This window comes from Pygocentrus nattereri, chromosome 23, assembly GCF_015220715.1.
Source record: "Pygocentrus nattereri isolate fPygNat1 chromosome 23, fPygNat1.pri, whole genome shotgun sequence".
NCBI lineage: Eukaryota > Metazoa > Chordata > Actinopteri > Characiformes > Serrasalmidae > Pygocentrus > Pygocentrus nattereri.
The window spans coordinates 7,809,838-7,836,139 of NC_051233.1; the positions used below are offsets into that span (position 1 = coordinate 7,809,838).

Consider the following 26,302-nt stretch of genomic DNA (forward strand, 5'->3'; position numbering starts at 1 on the left):
GAGATTGTGGGTTACTGCGATTTTATCACGGGGTAGGAAGTAGAACTCCTTTCCCGCGATAAAATTACAGTAATCCATGGCCTCTTGCTTTATTATTACTATTTACCTCTATTCCATAAATGATGTTTATTTTGCTTCCTAATTAAACTTAATTAAATTACTAAGGTAATGAAGAAATGTCTGTGATAATTTCAGGTTGCATTAATGTGGTAAACTGGGGATCTTGTCCAATCTGGCAACCCTGAGTAGTTGGCTGGCTCTGATTGTACAGCTGTGAGTGGTGCATAAAAGCAGAATTAAGAGCATCAATTTAACCATCGTCTTAATCTTTGTCCTTGAGCAGCTTACAGCTTACCACCAAAACCTGGCACAAACAGTATGTATAATTGATGTGTGCAGTCATTTACATATAAATACTGAATATTTTACAGCAGCTTCAAGTATGCATTTGTTATAAAGGCCTTGTCATAATCATTTTAAAACTGAAATGATTTGTAATTCCCAATTTAGAGCTCATGAAGAGATCAGAGTACAGCATTAACTTTTCCCTCCAAAGTTTTTGTGTCAAAACTGAAAGTATCATAACTGAGTGAGGAGAATAAAACAGGCTATAATATGGTGAGTGTGAACTGCTGTGAGTCGCCGTGTAAAGCCTGAAATGATCATTTAAAAGTCAGAGGAATCTGGTTGGGAGTTTTTCACCTTACGTTGTACGTCTTTGGGTATTAACGTCACACGCACAGACTCAAAAAAGGATGTTTAGGCCTGAAATGATCTGAAAATCAACATTCATATTGATGAATATTTGAGAAAAAAATAAGTTAATTCACTCACATCCTGGGAAGATGCGTCCTTCACAAAGGTCCGTACTGAGTTTCAATTGTTCTTGAATCGTGAGATTCGTCTGCTCTGGGAATGGATCTGGAGCACAGCCCATGTTAAAAAAATATTCTTCCACTCACTGCATGCAATTACACATTTCCACCAGAGAGGTCTCCAAATCCTCGAAATGTGCTTAGTGTAGCTTTAAAGAAATAAATTGGTATCATTCCTGGTAGGTTGTGCGGCTCTTGAGTACCAACACGCAGCATGATTGGCTAAATCTATCTTCAAGTACAGCTGGATTGGGCCGTTTTCCCACAGCGAGGTGGCGTTTGAATGTGAAAGCTCCTGAAGACAATATTAAGTATGTTGTTCGTGAATTGTGAATCGTTTGTCCCTAAAAACATCAAAAGTTAGTCTGAGCCAGTCAGCCATTAACGTTGAACCCTGAAGCTGATAAAGTGCTTCTAGTTGTCCAAACAGTGTCGGAAATGTGCGTATCACAGATGGAAGTGGCCGTTCTGATGATATTTTATTGTTGTCATATGAGTCATTTTACTATTGTGTTGAACGATATGAGTTCCTGAGCATTTCATGGATATCGTAGGTACTTAAAGATGCACTGATCAGCTGCATGTGTCTGGATGATTAGTCCTGTTTAACTGGAATCCTGGCTTGTTTGTTCACATGATCAATAAGTGAGAAGTGACTGTTGCAGCCTGTTTTTTATTTATTTGTTTGTTTGTTTCACCTCACAGTTTCTGTCACCTCTGCAGTGTTCTATTCGGTGGTGTCCTTGCTGTTTTGGATATGAGCCAGCCGCATGCTAGTTATTCTGAGGTCAAGAACGGAGAATTGGGGTCATTTGCCCTTTTTTGTGTGTGTGTGTGTGTGTGTGTGTGTGTGTGTGTGTGTGTGTGTGTGCAGGAGGGGTGTGCATGAGGTTTAGAAAAGCAATAGGAGAAATGCTAAGGCTTCGTATGATAAAAGTAGAAGTAGTTTTATGTTATATGTGTGCAGTCTGAGTCTCTGCTGTCCCCTAATGTCCTCTACCCGTCTGTATTGATCAGTGGAGTGATGTGTTACCCATACAGATTTAGTTTCAGTAAGCTGTGCATTGCAGCACATACGGACAGACTGATGAGGATTGTTAAAGAGAAACTGGCCGATCAGCCAAGATATATTTGGTGTCTGAACTTTGCTTCTTAACAGTTCTGTGCAAAAGTCAGGCACCACCTTATTCCAGCTTCCATTCTATTCAGGAGACTCACTTTCAGTTTCTCAAAGAATCTGCAGATACACCTCCAAAATTCAGTCTTAGAAGCCAGCTGATCATTTTCTGAAGTAATCAAACACATTCAGTGATGTTGAGGTCTGGACTCTGGTGTGGTCAGTCCATTGTTCAGTGAGGTTCTTGACAGCTACACATCCTTTCAGACCGATGGTACTGAGTGGTCTTCTCACAGCGGAAGGATGGACAGAATCACCTGTGGATGTTTTCAGATCTGAAGCAGCTTGATTTTCTCCTCTCTCAAAGATGAAAGATTTCAGTGCTGTTTATCTGATCGGGGCAGTTTTGGTGTCTACCAGGTCTTCCAGGTGGTTGTTAGTGGTTGTGGTTGTTATTTTCTCTGTAGCTTTTAATTCTTTTTTTTTGAACTCCAGTTTTGGAAACTGAAATATAGAGCTTTGCCCAATAGCTTTGGGATCAGTTGATCCAGAACTCATCATCCAACATCAGTACCTGACTTCACTATATATGTCTGTAGAGGTCCTTCTGTCTACAACGTATAAGACAAATATCAAATAAAAGCAAAGAAACGAGGGAAATTTGATGTAAAATGACCCAGAAGTAATTGTTTTGATATACTTGTGTGTAGGGTCAGAACTCAGTGTTATTTACAATATATTACCATTAAATTGGCATTTGTACTGTGATACAGCGCTACATTATTGTCTCTCTCTGTTTTCTTCCTCTCTTCATTACGCTTTGTACTCCTGACCGGCCCTGTTGTGGTGAATATTTGGATGGAACACCCCCCGGGCCAGTTTCCAAATTAGCTTTACTCACAATATGTACAAAAGCGCGAAGGACCATGGCCCTGTTTTGTAGCGTCGCTTTTTTTTTTGTTTTGTTTTGGGGTTTTTTTTTTGTTGTTTTTTTATCTGTTGTGTGTGTGTGTGTGTGTGTGTGTGTGTGTGTGTGTGTGTGTGTGTGTGTGTGTGTGTGTGTGTGTGTGTGCGCGCGCACATGTGCTCATGCATTATTGCCCTATTTATACGGTTTCTGACTGTAGAATGCAAACAGTAACGCCCGTGGGAGGTGCTATTGAGATTTGTATGTTTATTGAAAACCTCTCTGTTGTAATAAGGCTGTGGTTTCTTTTTTGAGTGTTTTCCATTTACAGAAATTATATTTTTTATATACGTTACATTAAACATCCAGATATTAAGCGAGAGTGGAGATGCCTCAGAACACATCATTTTTTTCCCCTTCTTCTTCCGGTGTGACAGTTAATACTTTGCCTCATGCAGAAATTACACGCTTCAGGCTTACTGTCAGTCATAAAAGGGCAGTTCATTTTTATGTGTAAATTCAAAGAGCTATATAAAAAAAAAAAAAGAAAGAAAGAAAAAAGTAATTGTAGTTCAGCTGCTTTTGGAAAACATCTGGATGCTGTCCGTGTACATGAAAAAAAAAACTTGAGACTGAATTATTGACAAATGTAGACATTTTTCATTATTTTTAACCACAGGTATTTTCCAGGTGTATTTTCAGTATATCTCCTGGACAGTCTCTGTTTGTGCCAGACAGAGCGACAAAGAGTTCCAGCTGTTTCACAACGTGCTTCTTAACTACCTGCTTGTTAGCTTTTTTAGTAGAATGGGCTGTTACCCTTTGGGCGCTCACAAGGTACTTAATTCCTGGGCTAAAAGCAGGAGTGGCTGGAGTTTCAAATCAGTGTTCAGAACATTCATATAAAAACAGACTTTTTTTGTATTAGTATGGCAATAGTTGAAAATGGGTTCGAGCCCTAGTGGAAACAGTGTGGCCTCCCTCGGCTTCATTCACACAAGATGACAGTTTGTGCGCTCCACCTTCATCTATCAGTATTGTTCCTGCCTTTTCTGGTAAACATAATTGCCATAAGTATTCAGATGTGGCCGTATGAACATATTGAAACTATTTTCCATCAATATTACTGAAAAAAAAGTGTTGCTCAGCTAAGCGATCTTTAGAACAGAAGGAACTCGTATTTTATGACTGCTGTGCAAAGAGTGGTTCATCACTGCATTCGGTGTTGCATTACTGAAATATTAGTCCACTTTGTCCTTTAACGTTGTTGCAGCCACAGAAAACAAAATGCCATCGCCTACACTGTTCCAACCGTGGAGAGTCAGTGAGTCAGTTAGGGACAGTGACTATTCTTGGATGACCAGTCCAGCAAAAAAAAAAAAAAAACTAGTGTGTGGCTTTAATTATTCATTCAACCAGAAATGTTTTCACGTGCTCTTCCATCAAAATGTAATGACTTTGATTGCGTGCATCACTTAATACCAAAGGATATCATGCTTTGAGCTAGTTTGTTCCCTTTTAATGTTCTGCAGAATCTCACCTTCAAACATTTAACCTGTTCTGCTAATTACACTGAACTGTATTGTCTGTCTCTCCTGCAGCTCGTCTGTTCCTGCTCCTGCGGCTCAGGTTGTCCAGCAGGTTCTGGCCACCGTGGAGGCCAAAAAGGTGAGTACTACTGTTAGCCAGTAATGACAAACATCTGATTCTGATGAATACTGTGTTCAGCAGAGGTTCTAACTGAACCTTTTACATCAGGCTTCAAATAATGTCTTCATGTTGCAGTGTTTGTCATCCCTAGCAGTAAATTAAAAACAAAATGAAGTGTAGAATTAATCTGTTTTCTGAAGCAGTCTTATGATTTGCCATTAGAGGTGCTTTTGCAAAGAGATCTCTCCTTGTTTTGTAGAGTAGCAGCAGTCGCATATAAACGCAACCTAATAATGTGTTAATAATCCAACTAATGGCTCAGTCGGAATAGAAAACGTCCGTGTATACGCCTCAGTGGGAATGGTCTGGTCTGATTGAGACCATTCCGAATGGACTGTCTTGATGCTCGTCGCCATGGTGACGTGTACATTAAGTTGTTGAGTAGAGTGAGCACAAACACCTCAGTCTTAATCAGTGGTGAACAGTAACTAAGTAAATGTAATTTTTGTAACAACTTGTAACAACTTTACTTTCACTCCACTACATTTCAAAGTCAAATATCTGACTTTTTACTCCACTACATTTTGCAAAATCTATTGTTCCTTTTGGTTTCTGTGTGTGTGTAAAAACATAACACATCAAAACAAAAGAAACACAAAGTAAGAGCACCAATCAGGGCACAGAGGTCACTTTGTTTTAAGCTTGTTTTGACCTGTTGGTCATATCAATACAGTGCAGCACACGGTTCAACGTCAGCGCAGCAGCGTAAAACTTTGGGAGAGTCTGTTCAACATAAATGATGAACTAACCTAACTTTGTATAAATAGAGCACAATATAGAAATATGAACATATGTAGTCGTGACTGACGCGTCTTTTTTCATTTTATAGTAGTTTTGGCTAGTTTATGTTTATGAACAGAGGCCTTCATATTCAATATAGTAAAGAAAACTCATTTGTGATCCTGAGTTTAAAACAAGTTTTTATTAAACTTGTAACGAATTTGCAAATAAATCTTAAACAGAAACTTTGCTTGTTCATAAAAAGTTATTTCAGAGCCAATTGGTTCTATCTAATGGAAACTATTTGCCTTCAGTGTTTTGTGCTTAATTAGTGATATCCTATTAAAAGATTGGTTTACGAAGAGTGACACTGGAGTACTTTCACATAAAATGATTTAATAAAGCAAGAGTCTTGTTATAAAAACAGTAATAGGACATCAGAGTCATAATTAATCTATTAGTACTTTTACTTTCAATACTTGTACATTTGAAGGCAAATACTTTTGTACTTGTACTCTAGTGGAGATCTAAAGGGAGGAACTTCTACTTTTACTAGAGTAATATTTGACCTTGGGTATCTCTACTTTAACTCAAGTACATGACTTGTGTACTTCGTCCGCCACTGGTCTTAATATATAATCAGAATGTATTCAATCAGTTCTGCAAAAATCTTTGCATGTAAACTTACCTGCTGTTTTTCTGCGTACAAGACTGGCGTTGATATTTTATTGGGAACTCTTGTTGCTCAACTTTCATCGTTTAGAGAGAAGACCAACCAATGTGTTAATATCATTTGATGGGTTTTATTAGTATCAGTGAAGTTCCTTATAATTACTGACTTTTTTTTGACTGAAGCTTGCAGTCTTTCTGAGCGAAACCTTGGATAGTTTTGCCACTGGGAAACTCAGTATGAGGCACACCCTGATTAACTATGACCGGCAGATCTGATGGATCTAAAACAAAACTTTACCGTGGTTAAATAACAAATTACCATTAAACATAACTTTACAACTAATGCAGCACATTGTAAATAAAATTAAGGCTGATGTGCTTTTATGAAGCATCAAAAACAGTTTGGCTACTGATGGCGCCCCCTTGTGGAGAATTTATAGCCTGCAAAATATGAGTAAGGTCCATGAGGTGCTTCAGTCTATGAACAGTCAGGATTCCCTGAACAGGTTTGACTGTTCAGTAAGGCTACAAACATGAATGAATATGTTTGTTTTTATTGTTAATGTAGGCATACAAAAATAAAAAATATATTGAAGCCCTTATAAACCTCCTTGATGCAGGTTTGTTTTGACAGTAGCCAATACTGATCCAGACAGTTTATTGTACAGCCTCTGCATTTTACACGCAACACAGAGTGAGAATAGTCAGGTTTTGAACAGTATTACAGACGAGCAGTTCAGGATAGCGAAGTTTTTGAGCCGTGCTTTTCTTCGTTTGCAGTGGGCTGTTTAAATACATGGTTAAGTTACTTGTTCTCCATGTGGGTTCATGCCCAGCACTGGAAAGCACTTGTTGGTCTTCTAGAGGCCTTTACACACCAAGTGTGTTTTATTTGTGCAGTTTATTTGTGTGACAGTATATTAACTCACATGTGTGACTGGCGATGTCTTGCACACCAAACATTATTTCCAGAATATGATGATGCAGCGTTACTTTATTCACACTGTTCGATATATGTCTTGCATGACTACAGCCATGATGATGAATTGGCATTGTCTCAGCCACTATAATGTCTTCACAAATATCAAAAGGACCAGAATCTCTAGAAGTGGATAAAATGGGGCTCAGCACTCAAGGTTTCAGCTTTCAAATGAAGCAACGAAGCTCTTTGTGCTACATTCACTTTGCCACCTCCGATGCCACTCTGCATGGCGGAGAACCCTGATCTTCTTCCGTAAGATGCCTCATTAACTGGGCTAGGCCAATGCATTCCTCTTCTCCCGCCCCCTTGTGCTGGGACTTCAGAGCTTTCATCTCCTTCCTGATGTTGTGGATCTTCACAGCTCTCTGGTTCTTTGTGTGAGATGTTCTGAAGCTTTTCTCCTCCTGCTTGCCAAACCGTTCAGCTGCAATGCTGTCAATGATCGTCATCATGGCTTGAAGTTTCCGGTCAGCCTATCCCTTCGCTATTGCCTCCAGAATTTGGTCGACATCGTGGTCAAACGGCTTCCACAGTGAAGTCATGGTAGCTGCAGGCCATTTAATCCGCCTCCGGGCTGACTTGATGCTTGGGGGATTAGTCGACAGCACATGGAGGTTCCGGGCACTATGGGGTGACTCTGGGCCAGGCTCCTCCTGCGTCTCACCAGGTTGAACACCTGTACACTGTGTTGCTCCTGCTCCCAACAAACACATCATCTTCGCTTGGTAGATTTTCAAGCCGTGGATATTCTTGCAGACTTTACCACATGTACACTGCTTGCTCATAGTTGTTTGTCCATTACCTGTTGCCATTGTGTCCGTCAGACTGGGGCGCTCATCCTCCCCACCTCTCTGGAACCCCTGGGGGTGTCTTTCCATTGAGTTTATCGTAGCTTTGTTGGGCGTCCTCCTCTCATGATGAGTGTTAGAAATAAAAGTTTTGTGCAGGTACATTTTTTTTGTTGTTCATCAAGGTATACACAATGTAAACGTGCCCTCAGAAGTACAACAGTGGTCCAAATATGGACCTTAAATCGGTATGTCCAGGTGAAAAGTACATTATAACTTGGAAAATATAATTTCAGTGGATTATGGTTCAGTTATGTTCCCTGACTAAAGGTACTGAGATGTACCCTTGAGGGAACCACCCCAGTGACAAGAGGAGGACTGGCCCACTGAGAGTTTAGTACCTTGTTTTGGTAGAATGTTATGATAAAAATAAAATTGGTGTAGTTCCAAATAAAATGATTCATTATCAGAATGTTTAGCCCCTCAAAACTGGTCTAGGTATCGGCCACAAACAGTTCATATAAGTCGTATCAGAGACCAAATGGCCACATGCATGTTTTTCTTCATGCATAGTTGAGTAGTGCTCATTTTAAAAGCTGCGTCTGTGGAACAGAAAGCTGCAGAGGTGGCATCTGTCATATGGAGCGTAAGGAGACACCGGTACAATACTGTGAAATGCCCCAGAGCCATCTGAAATTCCAGCAGCAGAGTCAAACATCCGACAACTTCGCCCACCGCACAAAGCTTAATAAAGAGAGAGGGCTGGGTCCTCCAACACCCCTGCCCCTGAGAAATTTGTATCCAAAACATCCAGTGGGTGGTTTTCTACCAGGCCTGTAACGGTACTTTCAGCCCACAGTTGGATTCGATTCTCTAAACTCTGTTCTCAGTTATTGTTCTCACAATGTTTTGAGGAACATTGGAATGAAGCAAAATTCTACAGTTCACTGGATGCTGTTTAGGGCTGTTCATCTGCAAACTTGATGCTCGAACAGTGCCGTTGTATAAGCTTGTAAAACTAAATTCAGTAAAAATAATTAAATAGTTAAAATAGTAAGTGTCTGTTCTCCACAGTGCACACAATATCGCAATGCCTTGTTACACTCCTGATTTCTTTCCCCAAAAGGTTTTATGCATTTGCTTTGTTTGTTTGTTGTTCTGTGGGTTTTTTTGTAACATCAGCGCTGGCAGCATTAAATAGCCTGTATATGCGTTAATATATCATTTATATAATTGTTTGTTAATAAAGAGAGGGATTTTTTTTTCCCCGTCTTTGTCCTCTCATGCAACATTTGTGTCCAGAGAGCCCACTGGGTGGTTGAAAGAGGAAGGTTTGAAGAGGAAGGTTTTAAAAAAAAAATTAATTATTTATTATGTATTATTATTGTTGTTGTTTATTATTTTGTTTGATTTTTTTTCTTATATTGAATACAATATATATGTTGATAGGTTATAATATGTAGCAAACTTTTTTGTTAGTGTAAGAATTTATCAATATCTGTTAGTTTCTTCATACTGTTATTATTGTTACTATTATTATTGTTATGATTATTGTTGTTGTTTAGACATTTTCTGCAGAGAATTTTTTTGCTTATTTTACTGTAACTTTTGCCTAGGCCATATTTTTTTGTATATGAATATAAAATAAATATATATGTAAAAGAAATTCACCAATTAAACAGTAATTATACATTGAATTGTGCAGAAGTGTGGTTTCTGTAGAGGATGTGTTAACTTGTTTTAATTTAGAATAGTTTTTTATTAATTAAAGAGTTTGACCAGGGGCACCCAAACCTTTGCATATGACTGTATATCGATCCATCTATGTACCCTTCTGACTGTCTATTATTATTATTAATATTTTATTTTTTATTACCTAAATTATCTCATATATCAGTGTATAAGCAAATTATATATTTAGCTATGTGTTTATCTATTTGTGTTGTTGTTGTTGCTATTATTATTATTATTATTATTTTTATATATTTTAAATTAATGTTACTACTTTTCACCCCAGAATTCCACTCAGACTGCAGTAAAGGTCCCTCTGCCGGTCTCAGAGAGCGCGGCGTCCCCACAGACTTTTGTGTTTGGTAAGTTTTTCCATTCTGTTGTTCAAAATATGACCATTCAAACAAAAATCTAAATAAGCAAAAGTCTAATAAGCAGCACTGAACAATGCTATCAGAATTTGGTGCTTTAATGATTTATTTTAATTACTTCAACACTACTACGAGTATTGAAAAATTCTGTCATTTAAAACTAAATTACAGTATAAAGTCTGCGATAAGTTGCGATGAGTCTTTTATATTGCTGTGGTGGAATTTTAGTAAACTCTGCTTTGTCGAATTATTTTAACTTTGCTTTCTTGGAGGGTGTTTGAGCATGAACTGCCTGTTGTGATGCTGTGATAACTGTGCAGCAGACAGTTAGATGTCATTATTTGAATCCTGGAGTGTGTAAGTATTATTAGTGTGTGTCTTTGCTGCCATTTATCTCGGTCTCCATTATTTTATAGGTAAAGATCCAAACCAAGCAAACAAGTTCCCCTTCAGCAGCAACACAGGGAAAATGACATTTGCTCCCCCAGAGACTGCTTTCCCCCTCACCCAAAAACCAGCCCCTTCTGCATCTGTTCAGCCACCTAGCATGAGTGAACCAGTCAAACCGGCACCTTCCTTCCAGCTCCCTAAAGCTCAGCGCAGCCCCTTAGAAACCCTGGGCCCCTTTTCTGACCTGAGAGTTGGACTGGGTGAGGAGGTTAAGGAACCTCCAAAAAGTTTTACCTTTGGAGTGCCTGGCAATGGATCTGCTCCATTCACATTTATCTCCCTGCCAAAACTAACAGCTTCCAGCAATGGTTCAGATCCAGATGGTACGTCAGCAGATGTCTCCACACCGCTTGGAGTTCCTGCCACAAGTAGCGTTTGTAAACCACCTGAATGTGCAGCACCTTCAATCGCCAAGCCAGCTACACCTTCTTCTGTTGTTGCCTCCTTCAGCAGCCTCCTAGCTGCTCCGCTTCCCGCTTCAGCTGATCAACCTCGGGCGCCTCCACCTCCACCAGAACCAGTGACAGCCCCAGTCGTAACCCCTGTAGAACGTCCATCAGAACCAAGCCTTGAACCTCCGGCTGAATCCACACCATCCCCAGTGTCCGTCAGTGAAGTACCTGTGCCTGCACCTGCTCAACCAGAGATTCCAGCATCAACCGGAGAAAAATTGTTAACCCAAGTTACGGCAACTTTCAGTGTAACACCAATACCTCCGTCTTCTGCTACGCCACCTACAGAACCAACAGCTTCAGTGGAACCGTCTGTACCAGAGGCTAAACCCACACCTACACCAACAGCTAGTGTTAGTCTTGAACAGGCTCCACCAGCCCCAACAGCAGTGACAACCACAGCTGCACCTTCAACAACACCAGGCTCCATCTTTGCCCCACCAGTTGCTACTACCACTGGTACAACTCTGTCCGTCACTAGCTTCACCCCAGTGATTAGCACAGCTGTAATAGCTGTACCATCTTCCACTACAGTCACTCCGTTAGCACCAAGCACCACTGCTCAAGCCCCTGCTTCAATTTTCGGGCAACCTACCACCGCTACTTCTACCCTAACATTTGGTTCCTCTACCTTCGGAGCAGCCTCTACAACTTCTGGTTTCGGAAAGCCCGCTTTCGGGCAGATCGCCACTGGTGGTTTTGGACAGCCTGCAGCGGCTGCTGGCTCGGCCTCTGGCTTCACTTTCGGCCAGTCAACTTTCGGGACTGGTTCAGGGTTTGGACAGACAGCGAACGCAGCAGCTAACACACCAGCCTCCAGTGCTGGAGGAGGAGGACTGTTTGGATCTTCCAATACCAGCAGTGCTAGCTCCTTCTCTTTTGGAGCCAGCAGCACCAGCTCTGGAACCAGCGCTGGGACAAACCTCTTTGGGCAGAGCAGTGCTCCAGCATTCGGGCAGCAAAGCAGCGGATTCGGACAGGGGTCGTTATTTGGTGGCAGCACCACCACTACCACGTCATCTGGGTTTGGGTTTGGACAACCAGCCGGTAAGGACATTGTTTAACTGTATATCTATAAATTCTCACTGTCATAGCAAAATCTCTGAAATTATCATCTGAAAGTAGGAAAAAAGTCAACTTATATGTTGAATAGGGTTGTCAAGCAGAAAAATCACAGTCACATTATTTTGAGCAGTTATTTGCAATTAATTGTCTTATTTGCTCAAATTGTATCCTAAAAGAAGATTTTCTTTTCTTTTATAAAGCAGTGCATTTTGTTGTAGCTATAAGATTGGACAAAATAAGCTTCATCAGAAAGTACTTATTGTTTTCAGTAATTCAACAGCATTATTTTCATCACATGATCGCAGAACATGAAAATCATGTCATTTCCACAGGGTGAACACTGTTTCCATTTGTTGATTCTTGTGACAGTGGAGGCACTCAAGGGGAACTGGAGCTCCACCAAGCTGTTGCTTTTGTTAGTTTGCTACTCGTTTATTTATCTGTAGTTCTGCCTCTGCACTGACTAGTATAGTCTGCTGGTTCAGTGCTGATGTTACTGAGACTGCTGTCATCAGCGCAATGTTTTGTGCTTGTAAATTATATTTCAGGACTCTGTACATTGGTGTTAAATAAATTGAGACATAGGTAGGCGTAGTCATTGAGAACCAGTATTAAATTGGTACCTTGGTCAGTGCCAAAACTTTGGTAAGCTCCTGGACAAACAGTGCTACTGTCAGTATTTATGTAATGTTAATTTTCTGCATAGCTGGCATTCTCAAATGGCTGTTCCGTCAAATGGCACTACTTTGAATCTGCTGGTTGGACACATTATAATAAATGCTGCACCACTTAAGGTAAAACAGGAAATTTCTAACAAGACGCTGGCAAATAGGAAGCCATCTTCAACCTTATGCTAAAACTGCTGGTAGTTTAGTCTAAATGTCCGTAACAGATAACGTTTTTAGCATTAAAAGAGTATTTTGAAAGCTTAAATCAGCTTATCGGGGAAAGTAGTAATATTAAACTAAGTCTATACTGAATTCAAAATCGATAGCAAGCATAGCAGAAATCAGTAACATCTAATTACTTTTTTATATTTTTCAACTGTAATGAGATGGATAGAGCCATTTCATGGTTTTTCATTTTCTAATTTTTAATATTTATTTATTTAATTTTTTTACATCTTTTCATGTCGTGTCTATATTTTAATTTACCAAATTATGCATAGTAGTATCAATAAGGGTATCGATAAGTAATAAGTAACGATAAAATCCTACCTTAATGGCAACATACTGCGCGCTGCAGTTGGGCTTCGGCCTGCACTACTACAAGTGGTTTGACAGATTAAACTAGGAAAATGCATTAATGCTGTGAAACATCTTTAGTAATGCAGAAAAAAGATTTTATTGGAAATAATTGTAGACCATTTCTGTTGGTTCATTCATTGTGAAATGTTCATACAATGTGCAGAGATGCTGGTGATTTCCGATTGTATGAAAAATGAAACAAAAAAAGGCAATGAGATTTTTGATATGACTATATTTCTTCCTGTAGGGTAGTAGTGTTTGAGTTTAGTTTAGTATTTTGATTTCTCTACAGAGAAATTTTGTTATACAGTTTCTGTTTACTGTTGCTATTATATTAATATTATATTAACATATTGATCAAAATAAAACATAAAATAATGAGTTTGCCATAACTTTTGCAAAGGCCACTTTTTATTTAATAAACAGAACAGTACCAGTGCATTAATCATACAATTAAATGTGCATTGAGGTGTATGAGTAATAGCAAAGTAAAATTTCATTGTAATTTTTGGTTAAAACGAATCACGATATGTTATATAATTTATCCTGCAATAAATTAATTTTTTAATCAGAAAATGTTATAAGCAAAATATAACAAGTGTTATATAAGTGTTAGGACACAGCATAGTAGATATTATTTGTGGCTATATAGGTAGTTGTCCAGAGTTCTTTTCATTAATTTTATGATTTTAAATATGCCAAATTCAAGACGGAAAGTTATTTACATGCTAAACAGAAAGTGAATGCCTTGGAATCCAGGCTATATGAGGTCAGCAGGTGCCAGGGTCTTCTCACTGGGTGGCAGCTGGGGACATTATCTCAGGGGCACCAGCGGGTGTTTAATCTGAGGGCGTGGGCTGTGTTCTGACAAGCTCTACCATTCCCACAAATTCCCAGAATTCTCTGGGCAGCATTAGGCTGCTGGGTGGGTCACCCAACGAAACAGCTGATCTGTGCCCAACAGACTCGGAGCCTGATCAGCTTCCGATCTGGGCTCTCACTGAGACTGTGGAATGGACCTTTACTTTCCACCTGTTTGTTTTCAGCTCGTAGGTCACATTCTGCCCTCTGAAGAATTTCGCTAATTGAAATATTATGCAGATCTGAAGAGGAAGCATGTGTTAGCTTTCAGATTTGTAATATTAATTCACTGACCATAAAGATGCCATGTATTTATTTCCGGTGCAAATTTGCATCTGACTCAGATTTCTTTACATTGGTGGTGATGGGAACCAGTGGTCGCCATGACTGTAACCATTTTATTTACTGTCCAAAGCCACCAGTGAACCTACACATGTCTTCTGAGTTTTATATGGAATGTTGTTTATGGTAGCATAGTGGGAAATCTGAAATAATACATTTTCTCTCTATTTTGCCTCCTAATATCCTGCAGGTATGCTTCCACATTGAATGTGTCTTTAAAGATAAGTTTTAGGTCAAAAATGTTTCATAAAACTCATTAAAACAATTCCTCTGACATCAGGCAGTGTTCATTACCATTTCATGGAATACCTTTCTATGAGAGAGCTTTTAGTGGTGGACGTCTGGTTCCTATCACCACCACTGTGAATAATTCTAACTCCTTAAGTTTCTGTAGAACAGAGCATTTCACTCTAAACCACTCTGAATAAAATGTTTTCATTTTAATCACTTAATGAAAACAATAATTATTATTGTACTATCCTATATAATGAAAATCTAGCCAGCAGCTTTATTTTTAATTGTTTTATTTTTTCTCACACAACAAAACAACGAAACATCATCGTGCCTACATTTATGTCAGCATTATGAGACAGTGCCACACTTCAGAACAGTAACAACACGTTGTGAAGCTGATTGACTTATAAACTGTTATTAAGCTAGTAGAGTGGGTTCATTCAACTTAACAAATGCCGCCCAGCAAGACAGACAATGCACTGCCTTTTGAGAGGAACTTCTATATTTCAGATCCTTTACCTTGCCATTCAGCCCTCACCCGAAACTGTATTTTTGTCATGAACTTTATTGATTAATTGATAACTGATTAAGGGTCAAACAGAGCTGCATTTTAGCTGATAGCCTCGTCCTCACAAAGGAAATAAAAGATGTTTTCTTCAAACCTGAAGACGACTTCTTACTCTTCAGCGTCTTGCTCGAATTTTCCCATTAATGGTGAAGTCACTACAATTCAGTAGCTGCTGCACCATTTAAGGGGGAACAGGAAAATTCTAACAAGAAGCTGGTGAATAGAAAGCTGACTTCAGCTTACCTGGTTTTGTTATTACATTACTGAGATTGATTCAAGCAGGATTACTATTACTAAGGAGCTCAGAGTTTGGAGAATTATATGAGGTCATTATTACAGATTTGTAAAAACAACGGACATGGCAGATTCATACTAGATTAAAATCACGAGCTCATCAGTAATCACTCAAATTGCAGCACGTTCCCAGGTGATACTAATCCCACTCAAAAAAAGCTTTAGACTACTTAAAATAGGACTTACTCTTGGCCAACTACTTGTATGTTAGGTCACAGACACTTTGCCATAGATTGTGTTGTGTTACAAGGACATCTGTGATATTTCGGATCAGATTAGTTACAGAATTAGTTTTGGTTCCATATATTACAGCCTAAACACATTTGGCCTGTACTGTGGTACTTAATCAGGCCAAAATAATCAGAGCACTCAAATCTGATCAGAATGGACAAGGCTTGGAGAAACACCCTCTAGCTGGCTAGTAGATTCCTGGGTGGGTCAGCATTTATTAAATTACTCCTGTTCTCTAGTAAAACATTGACCCAGTCACATACTAATGAGACTCAGTCACTTGTTTATTTAACCAAATAGCCTCGGCACGCCCAGATAGGAAGCTTAAAAACATCACATCTTATACTGGATAAGGCATGATTCAGTTTAAGCATTTTCTTTATAATACACTTTTTAAAAAGGTGCTTCAAAGGGTTTTTTAGAGAAGAAAATGGTTCTGTCTAGAACTATGAACACTTAAAGAACCCTTTGCATGATTAAAGGGTTCTTTGCATCATGAAAGGGTTCTTTAGATTGATGGAGAATGTGCTGTAGATGGTTTTATATAGAACCTTTTCAAGAATAAGTTTTAAATAGCACTCAAAACGGTTCTATTGATACAAGCTTGACACCGTAACAACAGAAGAACGCTTTTCAAAAAGGTTCTATTCAGGACCTTCTGTAGCGCATTCATGCACATTTTCCATGAATTTATGAGGCAAAGAACATTTTAATCATGAAGTGGGTTCTTTGAGTGTTTATAGTTCTGTTAAAGCACCATTTTCGTTGAGTGTAAATTCATTTATTGATTATCATTCAAGTCAGCTAATTAAAACATCACATCCCTACACTTCCTGTAGTGTATTACAGTCTGTCGTAGTGACTGTGTGGATCATATGAACGTTACAGAGCATTATAAATTGCTTTTTCTTTTTTTTAATTATCACAAACTCAATGTTACTGATGGCTAATTGTATGTCTAATTTATAATTTGTAGGTTTATAATGTTATATTTAGGCATTGAGTGAACAGTATTCACACTCTTTCATTATTCTGAGGATCATTCGTTTTTCCTCATTTCATTCTGAAGGCAATTGCACAGTTATTTAAAGCCAGTAACCTGCTGTTTATTTTATGAACCAAAATGCTCAGTAGTAACCCTCCGCAACTCTGTAATGACATTTCAAGGAAGGAGCAAATACGTTGAGTGAATGCAGTCCTAGCACAGTGCAAATATCTGAGTGCTGCTGAAAAAGATTCACTGCTAGCCATTTAAAGCACTTTCTGTGCACCCATTGACATTAATGTTAAAAGAATTTCATTTGGCTGTTTTCTTATTATCTGTTATGCTCTAGACACCATGCAGGGTGTTGGTAATGTCAGATGACAGATGGAAGTGAAACACAAGTATATCCACAAAGACAGAAGATGAATCATAAACTCATTCACTTCAGTGTTGTCCTGGGAATAGATAATGTTGAGCTCAAAGATAGACAACACTTAAGAGGTGATTAGATGGCGCAGACTGCAAATCAGCGCTACTCATCCCGGTAGGCCGTGCCTGGTACACCCCCACCAGGAGGCGTCCAGGGGGCATCCGAATTAGATGTCCGAACCACCTCAGCTGGCTCTTCTCAATGCAGAGGAATAGCGGCTCTAATCCGCTCCTCCTGGATGGCCAAGTTCACCCTATCGAATAGAGTGTAGCCCACCACCCTGCGAAGAAAGCTCATTTCCGCCACTTGTATTCGCAATCTCATTCTTTCGGTCATTACCCACAGCTTATGACCATAGGTGAGGGTCGGGATGTAGACCGACCAGTAAACAGAGAGCTTTGCCTTATGGCTCAGCTCCCTCTATACCACTACAGTCCGGTACATTGACCGCATTACTGCTGCCGTCTGTCCTAGCCTTCGGCTGATCTCATGATGCCTCTTCCCATGACTCGTGAACGAGACCCCGAGATACTTAAACTCCTCCACCTGGGGCATGTCCTTTCCCCTTACCTAGAGTGGGCATGCTATCTTTTTCCGGGCTAAGACCATGGACTCAGACTTGGAGGTGTTGATGTGCATACCAACTGCTTCACACTCAGCTGCAGGCCGCTCCAGTGAGAGCTGGAGTCATCCATGTGATTCAGCCAAAAGAACAACATTGTCTGCAAATATTAGAGACGCCACCCTCCATATATAATGCCGTCCTGACCTTGGCTACGCCGTGACACCCTGACCATGAATATCACGAACAGGAGTGGAGACAAGGCATAACCCTGCCGAAGCCCAGCGCTAACACTAAAAGAGTCCGACTTAATGCTGAGTATACAAACACAGCTCTCACTCTGAGAGTACAGAGATCGAATGGCCCAGAATAGTAGCCCCGATACCCCATACTCCCGGAGGACCTCCCACAAGATATCTCGGGGAACACTGTCGTAAGCCTTCTCCAAATCCACAAAACACATGTAGACTGGGTTGGCAAACTCCCATGCCCCCACAACAATCCGCGAGAGGGTGAAAAGCTGATCCATTGTTCCACGGCCGGGACGGAATCCGCATCGTTCCTCCTCAATCTGAGGTTGAACTATCGGTTCGGAGTCTCCCTTCCAGCACCTTGACATAGACTTTCTCAGGGAGGCTGAGCATTGTAATACTCCTCCGATAGTTGGCGCACACACCCTCCGGTCCCCTCTTTTAAAAATGGACACCACCAACCCGGTCTGCCAGTCCAAGGGAACTGTTCCTGAGGTCCATTCAATATTGCAGCCATGACAGCCTGACAATATCCAGAGCCTTAAGCATCTCCGGACGAATCTCATCCACCCCCGGTGCCTTGCCACTGAAGAGCTTGCCAACTACCTCAGTGACCTCCACCAGGGATATGGAGCTTGACACGCCAGAGGCCTCCAGCCCTGACTCCCGTGAGTGAGGCATGTCTCTCGGATTAAGGAGTTCTTCAAAGTGCTCCTTCCACTGACCGACAATATCCTCATTTTAAGTCAGAGTTTCTCCTTCCTTGCCGATTACAGCTTAGGCGCAGCCACCCCGACCACTCCCGAGTCACCGGACAGTTGTCCAGAACCTCCTTGAAGCCGACCAAAAGTCTTTTTCCATGGCTTCACCAAACTCCTCCCACACCCTGGATTTTGCTTCTGCCACTGTTGCGGCTGCCACCTTTTTCGCCTGTCGGTACCTATCGGGAGTCCTTCGGGCCATCCAGTCCCTAAAGTCGTTCCCAGGACATTCTCACTATTCGCTTGGGCATACCGGGTCTGACCATCAGTTTTCCTTGCCATCTGGTCCAACTCACCACCAGATGTTGATCAGTTGACAGCTCAGCACCTTTCTTTACCCAAGTGTCCAGAACATATGGTCCCAAGTCAGATGAAAAGACAACAAAGTCGATCATTGACCTCTGACCCAAGGAGCTCTGCTGCCATGTACACCTATGAACACCCTTGCGTTAGAACTTGGTGTTTGTTATGGACAATCCATGCCTGGCACAGAAGTCCAATACCAATTCACCATTCGCCTTTAGATCGGGCTGGCTGTTGTTCCCAATCACGCCTCTCCAGGTCTCCCATTCATTTCCATCATGAGCAACAAGTCCCCCAGTAAGACTATTAGTCCCCCAGTAAGACCCTTTCCAGAACCCCCCCCTCTGACTCCAAGAAGGCCAAATACTTAAGTACAAATACATAAGCACACACAACAGTCAGAGTTCTCCTCTCTGTGATTTCAATTCACATTGAGGCAACCCTCTCGTCCACTGGGACAAACTCCAACTGCACGGCTGCCAGCCGGGGACTCGTGAGTATCCCCACTCCCACCCGGCACCTCTCACCTTGTGCAACCCCTGAGTAGGTGAGGGACCAACCCCTATCCAGGAGTCTGGTTCCAGAGCCGACACTGTGGGTGGAGGTGAGCCCAACTATATCTAGTTCGTACCTCTCAACATCCTGCACAAGCTCCGGCTCCTTCCCCTCCACTGAGGTTACATTCCACGTGCCAAGAGCCAGTTTCTGCCGCATGTGCCTAGGGTGCCAAGGGCCCCCTTGCAATCTCCCGCTGCCTGTGCAGCACTGTACCGCTCCCCCATGCTGGACCTTGCGGGTGGTGGGCCCACACGGTCTCCCAATGTTGCCTCTTCTGGCTGAGCTGGCCGGGTTTCTCAGGGCGCTTTCACATCTGCCTTGTTTAGTGTCGACATCTTGAACTTTTTCTTTAGTTCACTCTGTTTTGACGTTTGTGAAACTGTGGTCCGGCAAAAACGTGGGTCTCTATTTGCTTCCAAATGAAGCCTGGCTGCTGGTGGGAAGCATTAATAGGCATATAGTTCTTTTTAAAAGATCCGAGCAGAGTTCTGTTAAAGTGAACCTTAAAGGGAACCAACTGACCTCAGTTCTTTTTGTGTTCACAATATAAGTGAACTGTAAAGAGGACTCAGTTTTCTTTCTAGTCTTTTGTGATCTCAAATCACTTCTTGTTCTGACTACAACTCCATTAGAACCCAAATCCCTTTCACACCACATATGGTGTACACAGCGCTTGCAAAATGGGCAGCGTTCTCTGATAAATCTAACCTTTCAGTTGGTGAGAAGAACCTCCAGACTTGCCTGCTGCTCTCCTATTGGCCACGCTGAAACATTCACTGAAACGTTCATTGGCATGATGCATTGTTCTTTTGTACACTGGGTGGCCAGTAGCTTAGTGTTAAAAGAAGTGAGCCACCAACCAGAAGGTTGCAGGTTCAAATCCCACAACTGATTAGGTATACCTGGTTGAGCCCATGGACAAGGCACTCAAGCCAACCCACTGCCCCAGGTGGCGATGCTGTTCTGGAGACACTGTGCTGTGATTGGGCATAGGTGTAGGATCAATAAGGTACATAACACGCGTGGGCCAGTTTAGGAGTGGGACCTTTTCAGACTAATGCTGCATAAAGATCACATTTAAATATGTTGTGAACAGCCTAACAAAAAAAAATGGTGAGAAAATCTGATTTGGGCGGCTTTTACCTCCTGTGTGAATGTCTCCTTAATGCGCTTATTTAAAATAGGTTAACCTGAAGAGCAGACTCAGTTTCTTATATCACTTTGTGTTTCTTGTTTCTTTTTTCCCCCCTACAGCGTTTGGCAGCACCCCCACATCCTCAGTGTTTGGTCAGCAGCCCAGCAGCGGAAGTGTTTTTGGTCAGGTAATATGTTAATGTACACAAATGATCACTGTTTCACTCAGCTGATACTGTTAGTCACTGTCAAGAAGTCTATTTTACTTTGTTCACCAGAGGGGTGTGACTCTTCAAAAAGCACTTAAAATCAGCTGAATAGAGAGAGATCGCTTGTAAGTCAGATATCTGTGTTAATCCTGTCATAACTGTATTAGGACTGTTTGTTGATGATTGTTGATACATTGATGTTTTACATTCATACCAATCTTTAATCGTCATCAGAGATTCTTTATTGTCTTTTATTGTATTGCAGGTAGGGTTGCACAACATTCTGAAAGTGCTGCATTTTTCCTTTTAAAATGGTAGCACCTGGTTCAGTCAAATAAGTACTTCACACTTTAGTGAGGCATGAAATGGAAATTTATAACTAAAGCTAATATTTTGTTGTTGTTGTTTTATTTATGCTTTTGAATAAACTTGCAAAACATACAACGATAAAGTATAACAACTATAAAATACATTATACTATTATTGATTTAAAAATCCGCTTTTAATAGAGAAAAACTGAGCTGACAGATAAAAACTGTTTACATAATCATAACGGTATGGGCCACAAAATTTAACACTCTATTTTGTTATTTCTTGTTATTCTTTGCTCTTCGTCTGTGGTTTGTGGATGTTTTCATTGTTTCATGAGCTGAGGGTACAGATGGCTTCAGCATGTTCTCAGAGACTTTCCCTTCTGCTTCTGTTGTTTTGCTGTTTTCTGTGTACTTATTGGGCGAGTTGTTGTTGTTGTTGTTGTTTTCGGGTATTAAACCTGTAGCAGAGAAATGTAATAACAGGAAACAGGTAATATTTTCACAGTTGATCTGCAGCTCAGACAGTTTGAACTGTTGACCCCTGCAGAAAAGCGAAATTTTAATTTTCAGTGCCATTGAAATGATTGTAAAGTGTTATTGTGGTACATCCCTAATACGACTGGTATCACTGTCAAAGTCGAAAGTCTGGTATCACGACGACCCAAATTGCCCAGCATGTCATAATTGCAATACGGTATTTTGTCCATATTTTACTGAAATTTACCAACTTGTTCCAGTAATGAGGTGATAATTAGCTCTGAGAATACTTTATCTGAGTAAATGTTTGACTTCTCTTGTTTTTCCCAAAAAATTTAAATTCTCACAGCAAAAAACCCTTAAAAATGACCTCAGTATTGTTCAGCCCTACTCTGCAGTGCTCAATATTGGTTTCAGAGACTGTTGTCATATCAGTTAGACCATGGTCTTTGAGATGACCATACCACACTTATCTGATTTCTTTCCTCTTTCTGTTCTTCCATCAGCCCTCGTCTGGTGGTGGTCTGTTTGGCTCAGTGGCTGGTAACACCTCCTCTTCTGGTAGTGGCTTTTTCACTGGTTTAGGAGGAAAACCCAGTGAAGACGCTGCTAACAAAAACCCATTCGGAACCACCACGACAAGCGGATTTGGTCAAGCCAATCAAACAGGTGAGGGGCCTTTTATCCAAACCACTAAATCGTTACTGTGCAAAGAAAAACATGTATCTCCAATAATAACTTTACTGGACAAGGCAAAAAATATTTAACTTTTAATGTTACCACTTTATTTGGGTGGTCCACTGTAGATGCTTTTTTAATTCTCAGTTTGTCTATAAATAACAACTAAATATCCTGTAAATGCTACTCAACTTCAAGTGCAGTGTGAAAGGATTTATTGAATGTCTCCCTAATCCTGACCTTAACCATAATGTTGTTAATAATCAACTGAACATCACCAGAAAGTTTGTTAATGATTTAAGTATCTTAAGTACCTTAACCATAATGTTGTTAATAATCAACTGAACATCACCAGAAAGTTTGTTAATGATTTAAGTATCTGTAGAGCATCTATAGGGGACAATCCAAATAAAGTGTGACCGTCCAACCAATCCATTATCAGTGTCTTGGTGACTCGCCCTGGAGGCCAGATTTCTGCCATGCCTATATTACAGAATTCAGTTAGTTAACAGCACTAATAAGCAATATTACATAGTCATTTTACAGCCTATCTTATGACGCTCTAAAAATGAGCTTACTTAGGTATTTTCCAAGGAATAGAAAAATAGGCAAGGTAGGTAAACAGAGTTCTGTTAGGTCCAGGCTGGGTTAGCTTAGCTCTTACCCCGGCTCTTCCATTTCAGTAACTGCTATACTGCAAACTGAGCTAATGTCCACGCTTTATGGCTGACAAAAGTAACGTCACTGCTGCTAATGCCACACACATTAGAGAGATACTCACATCCCACAACAAACCTGCCAAGTTAGACTGAGTCACATGCACAGGTGCTGTTAGGCTGCTGTTATGCTTTTGAATGAAGTGCAGGTGTTTGGTGAACTGCAGAGGACCTCATTTAGCAACATGGTTGTAACTGAAAAATAGCTAGTCTCTATTAGTTCATATAATTATTAAGTGTTCTACCAGACGACCTGAAGAGTGAAATGCTCCAGCCAGTCCTGCCAGCATTGGGCTCTGTTTCATCTGGAAACAATGGAGAAAGCTCAAGAAATATACAATTTCTACAAAAACGGCAAGAAATCCAAACAGTTTGTGTCTGCGTGCTTGGCCTTCAAAAGTTCACATCTAACATGAATTCTAACATTCATACATTTCAGTCAAGGAACTTAGTTTGGTCACAGTCACTGGTCAGTTTAAACATTCTGCCTTGGTAAGTTCCTGCTAGTGTTTTGAGTAGTGAATAGTGTTTTTACCTTGTTTTTAAACACACACAAACTGAATCATAACCACTTCCCCTGGAGGGGTGGACAAAAAAAACATATCTACAGCAGTGATCTGATGTGTCCACCCCCCCCCACCCTTTTCACATTGCCAAACCTCTTAATCCACTGGAAACACTGTATTGGTCCATTCAAATAATGTAGAAAAATAAAAACGAACAAAAATTGAGATACATGTTTTTCTTTGGGCAGTGGTGATACCCCTAACATGAAGCATATATATTATCATAACCTTTAATGTGCACTTGAATAGGCCTTAGTGTCAAATACATAGCTATATCAAATTTTATATACTCTGTAATATCTTTTAAGTACATTTAAGGCTGTATGTTGTTATATTGTGATACCTTTTACATACAAATACTTCATAAATGAAATGCAGTTACCTATGATTGTGTTCAACACGAGTAGTTTTCAATCAAAGGTCTGTTGTGTCATATACAAAATCCACTTTCTTTTGTTCCTCTGTCACCTACATTTGACCCATTTTGTTAAACTACAATCTAATCACAGTGTTATGGCATAAATAGTTCTGACATGAACTGTGAAAGCAGTTGCTGTAGGTGCTGTAATTTCAGCAAAGAAATCTTGTAATTTATGAATACAAGCTTTTTCCACAGGATCTCATTCTCTATTAATCCTCCACTATCATCCATTCTCATATCAAGCCGCAGCACGTCTGCTGCACACTTTGTGCCTGTGCAGCGAACAGTAACCAGCTAATCTCAAACCGTTCAGTGAACTGCTACGTATACATTAACGGTGTCCTCACTGCTGTTTCTCTGTGCTCTCTCACCTGTTCATTCAATTAGAGGCCTTGTTTACTTTGCTTTTAACCATCCGCAGTCTTGTTTGCTGTGGTAACACCAGAATCCAAAACACTTTGTACAAGTACAAGTATATTTCAGCATCACGAGTGAGTATTGTGGGAAAACAGGATATTCATCAAAAGGTAGAGGTAATATGTTTATTTTCGGAAGGTGGGATGAACTGAACTTGAGTTTCAAGTGCATTTATGTGTGATGAGTTCCTTTTTTAATTCGTTGAGTGAATCCAGGTCATTTGGGATATCGTATGACTTGTCAGGAAACTCCCTAAAGCAGAGGTCTGCAGCCCAAATGTTAAGAAGAGTCATTTTGTCTCTTCAACAAAAATCAAGCCACCTTGGGAGCCACAATGTTTTATGTAATTTTTTAAATCGTGGCTGTAATAATGTCTCAGTATGTGCTAAAGTACTAGTATAAACTAAAAATATAATATAAATGAAAACGCAGACTCGCTTTGCTGGGCTTTTATGCTTTAGTTCAGCTATAGCTGCTGTTCTCGCATCTCCGGCAGGACACTTTTCTGCAAAAGTGGAATGTTTATTTTGTCAAACATTGAGAAACATTGTGCTTTTCTGAGGCTGAAGTCATCTTCTCATTTTCTAGCTTCTTGTTTGAATTCTTCATTTCCACATTAAACGGTGCCTGAGGTGCCATAATGTATCTGCTGCACCTTTTAAGGTGGAAAGGAAAAATTGAATCTTTTTGCCTTTTTAGTCTTTCTTGTTGCAGTAGTCAGTTTCTTGTTGCAGATTAAACGTGTCAGTTGGAGTGATTATGAATGCAAATAAGTCCATTTGTCTCTGAATTATGGATATTAATTTTAAATCTTTCTCTTTGCCTTTTCGTTAGCTGTTAGCTAGGCAAGATTGTGATCTGCATTGCTATAGTGCCAACCTTCAGGGTTATAGAGTGAATAAGTTCAGTTCTGCATGAACTCCAGCATTCAAGACCATTCATTGTCTTAAACTCTGTTTAAACAATATTTTTCCTAAAAATCTAATTCTGCTGTGGAGCCGCAACAGGGCAGTAAAAGAGTCACATGTTGCCGACCCCTGCACTAGAGTCATGGCCAACAGTTCTTTCCTAGACTCAGATGAGCAGCATACAGCGTTAAAGTCTGAAAAAATATCCGTTTTGTAGAATTGGAGATTGGACATTCTCAGCACTCATAGCGAGCTTGTTATTTACTGTTTAATTATATTTTCATTTACATATTTCAGCTTGTAATAAAAAGTAAAAGGTAAAAAGAAAGTGAACACAGTCAACACTGCTTTTTGAATCTTGCAGGATCCACAAGTCTGTTTGGAAACAGTGGCGCGAAGGCGTTTGGCTTTGGGACGACTGCGTTTGGAGAGCAGAAGTCTGCAGGAACATTCAGTGCTGGAGGAGGCTCTGTAGCAGCTCAGGGCTTCGGCTCCTTCTCTACTCCAGCAAAAACAGGTATAGTCCATTCTCAGAGATCAGTTACAACAAAGGGTGCTGCTCTCGACACCACAGTGTATTCTTCTGACGAGTCTGACGATTCTATTAAGCCGGGCCTACGCTACACTGTTTTTGCCCGATTTTAACCCCGATTTGCCCCTTGTGACAATTTTCACAATCTGACGCGATCCGACGCTGCAGATGAACTGGTTGCGTGAGAAGAGAAATGAGTGAATCTTTAACCCTCCTGTCCAACCCTCTGATATTATCAAACATGTTATAGAGGCTTTTTAAATGAAACAATAAACACCATATTGCCCCCTACACTTCCTGTAGTGTATTACAGTCTGTCAGAATGACACTGTGGATCATATGAACATTATAGAGCATGACAGTGTTTATTTGAAACGATAAAAGCCGTATCGTCCCCTATTTTACACAAATTCACAAAGTGCTTTGAACACCAAAGACTTGGACAGTAAAGTGTTACTGAAAA

General features: G+C 40.4%; 1 protein-coding gene across 1 annotated transcript in view; it reads left to right on the plus strand.

Annotated features, from left to right (window-relative positions):
* Nucleotides 1–26,302, plus strand: part of nup214 (nucleoporin 214) — an 83,379-nt gene that overhangs the window by 38,948 nt on the left and 18,129 nt on the right. The window contains exons 25-30 of the mRNA XM_017702901.2: nt 4,501–4,567; nt 9,789–9,864; nt 10,290–11,822; nt 20,722–20,789; nt 22,108–22,270; nt 25,672–25,824. Of these exons, the coding sequence (XP_017558390.2) occupies nt 4,501–4,567; nt 9,789–9,864; nt 10,290–11,822; nt 20,722–20,789; nt 22,108–22,270; nt 25,672–25,824 (2,060 nt within the window). The remainder of the gene's footprint in view (nt 1–4,500; nt 4,568–9,788; nt 9,865–10,289; nt 11,823–20,721; nt 20,790–22,107; nt 22,271–25,671; nt 25,825–26,302) is intronic.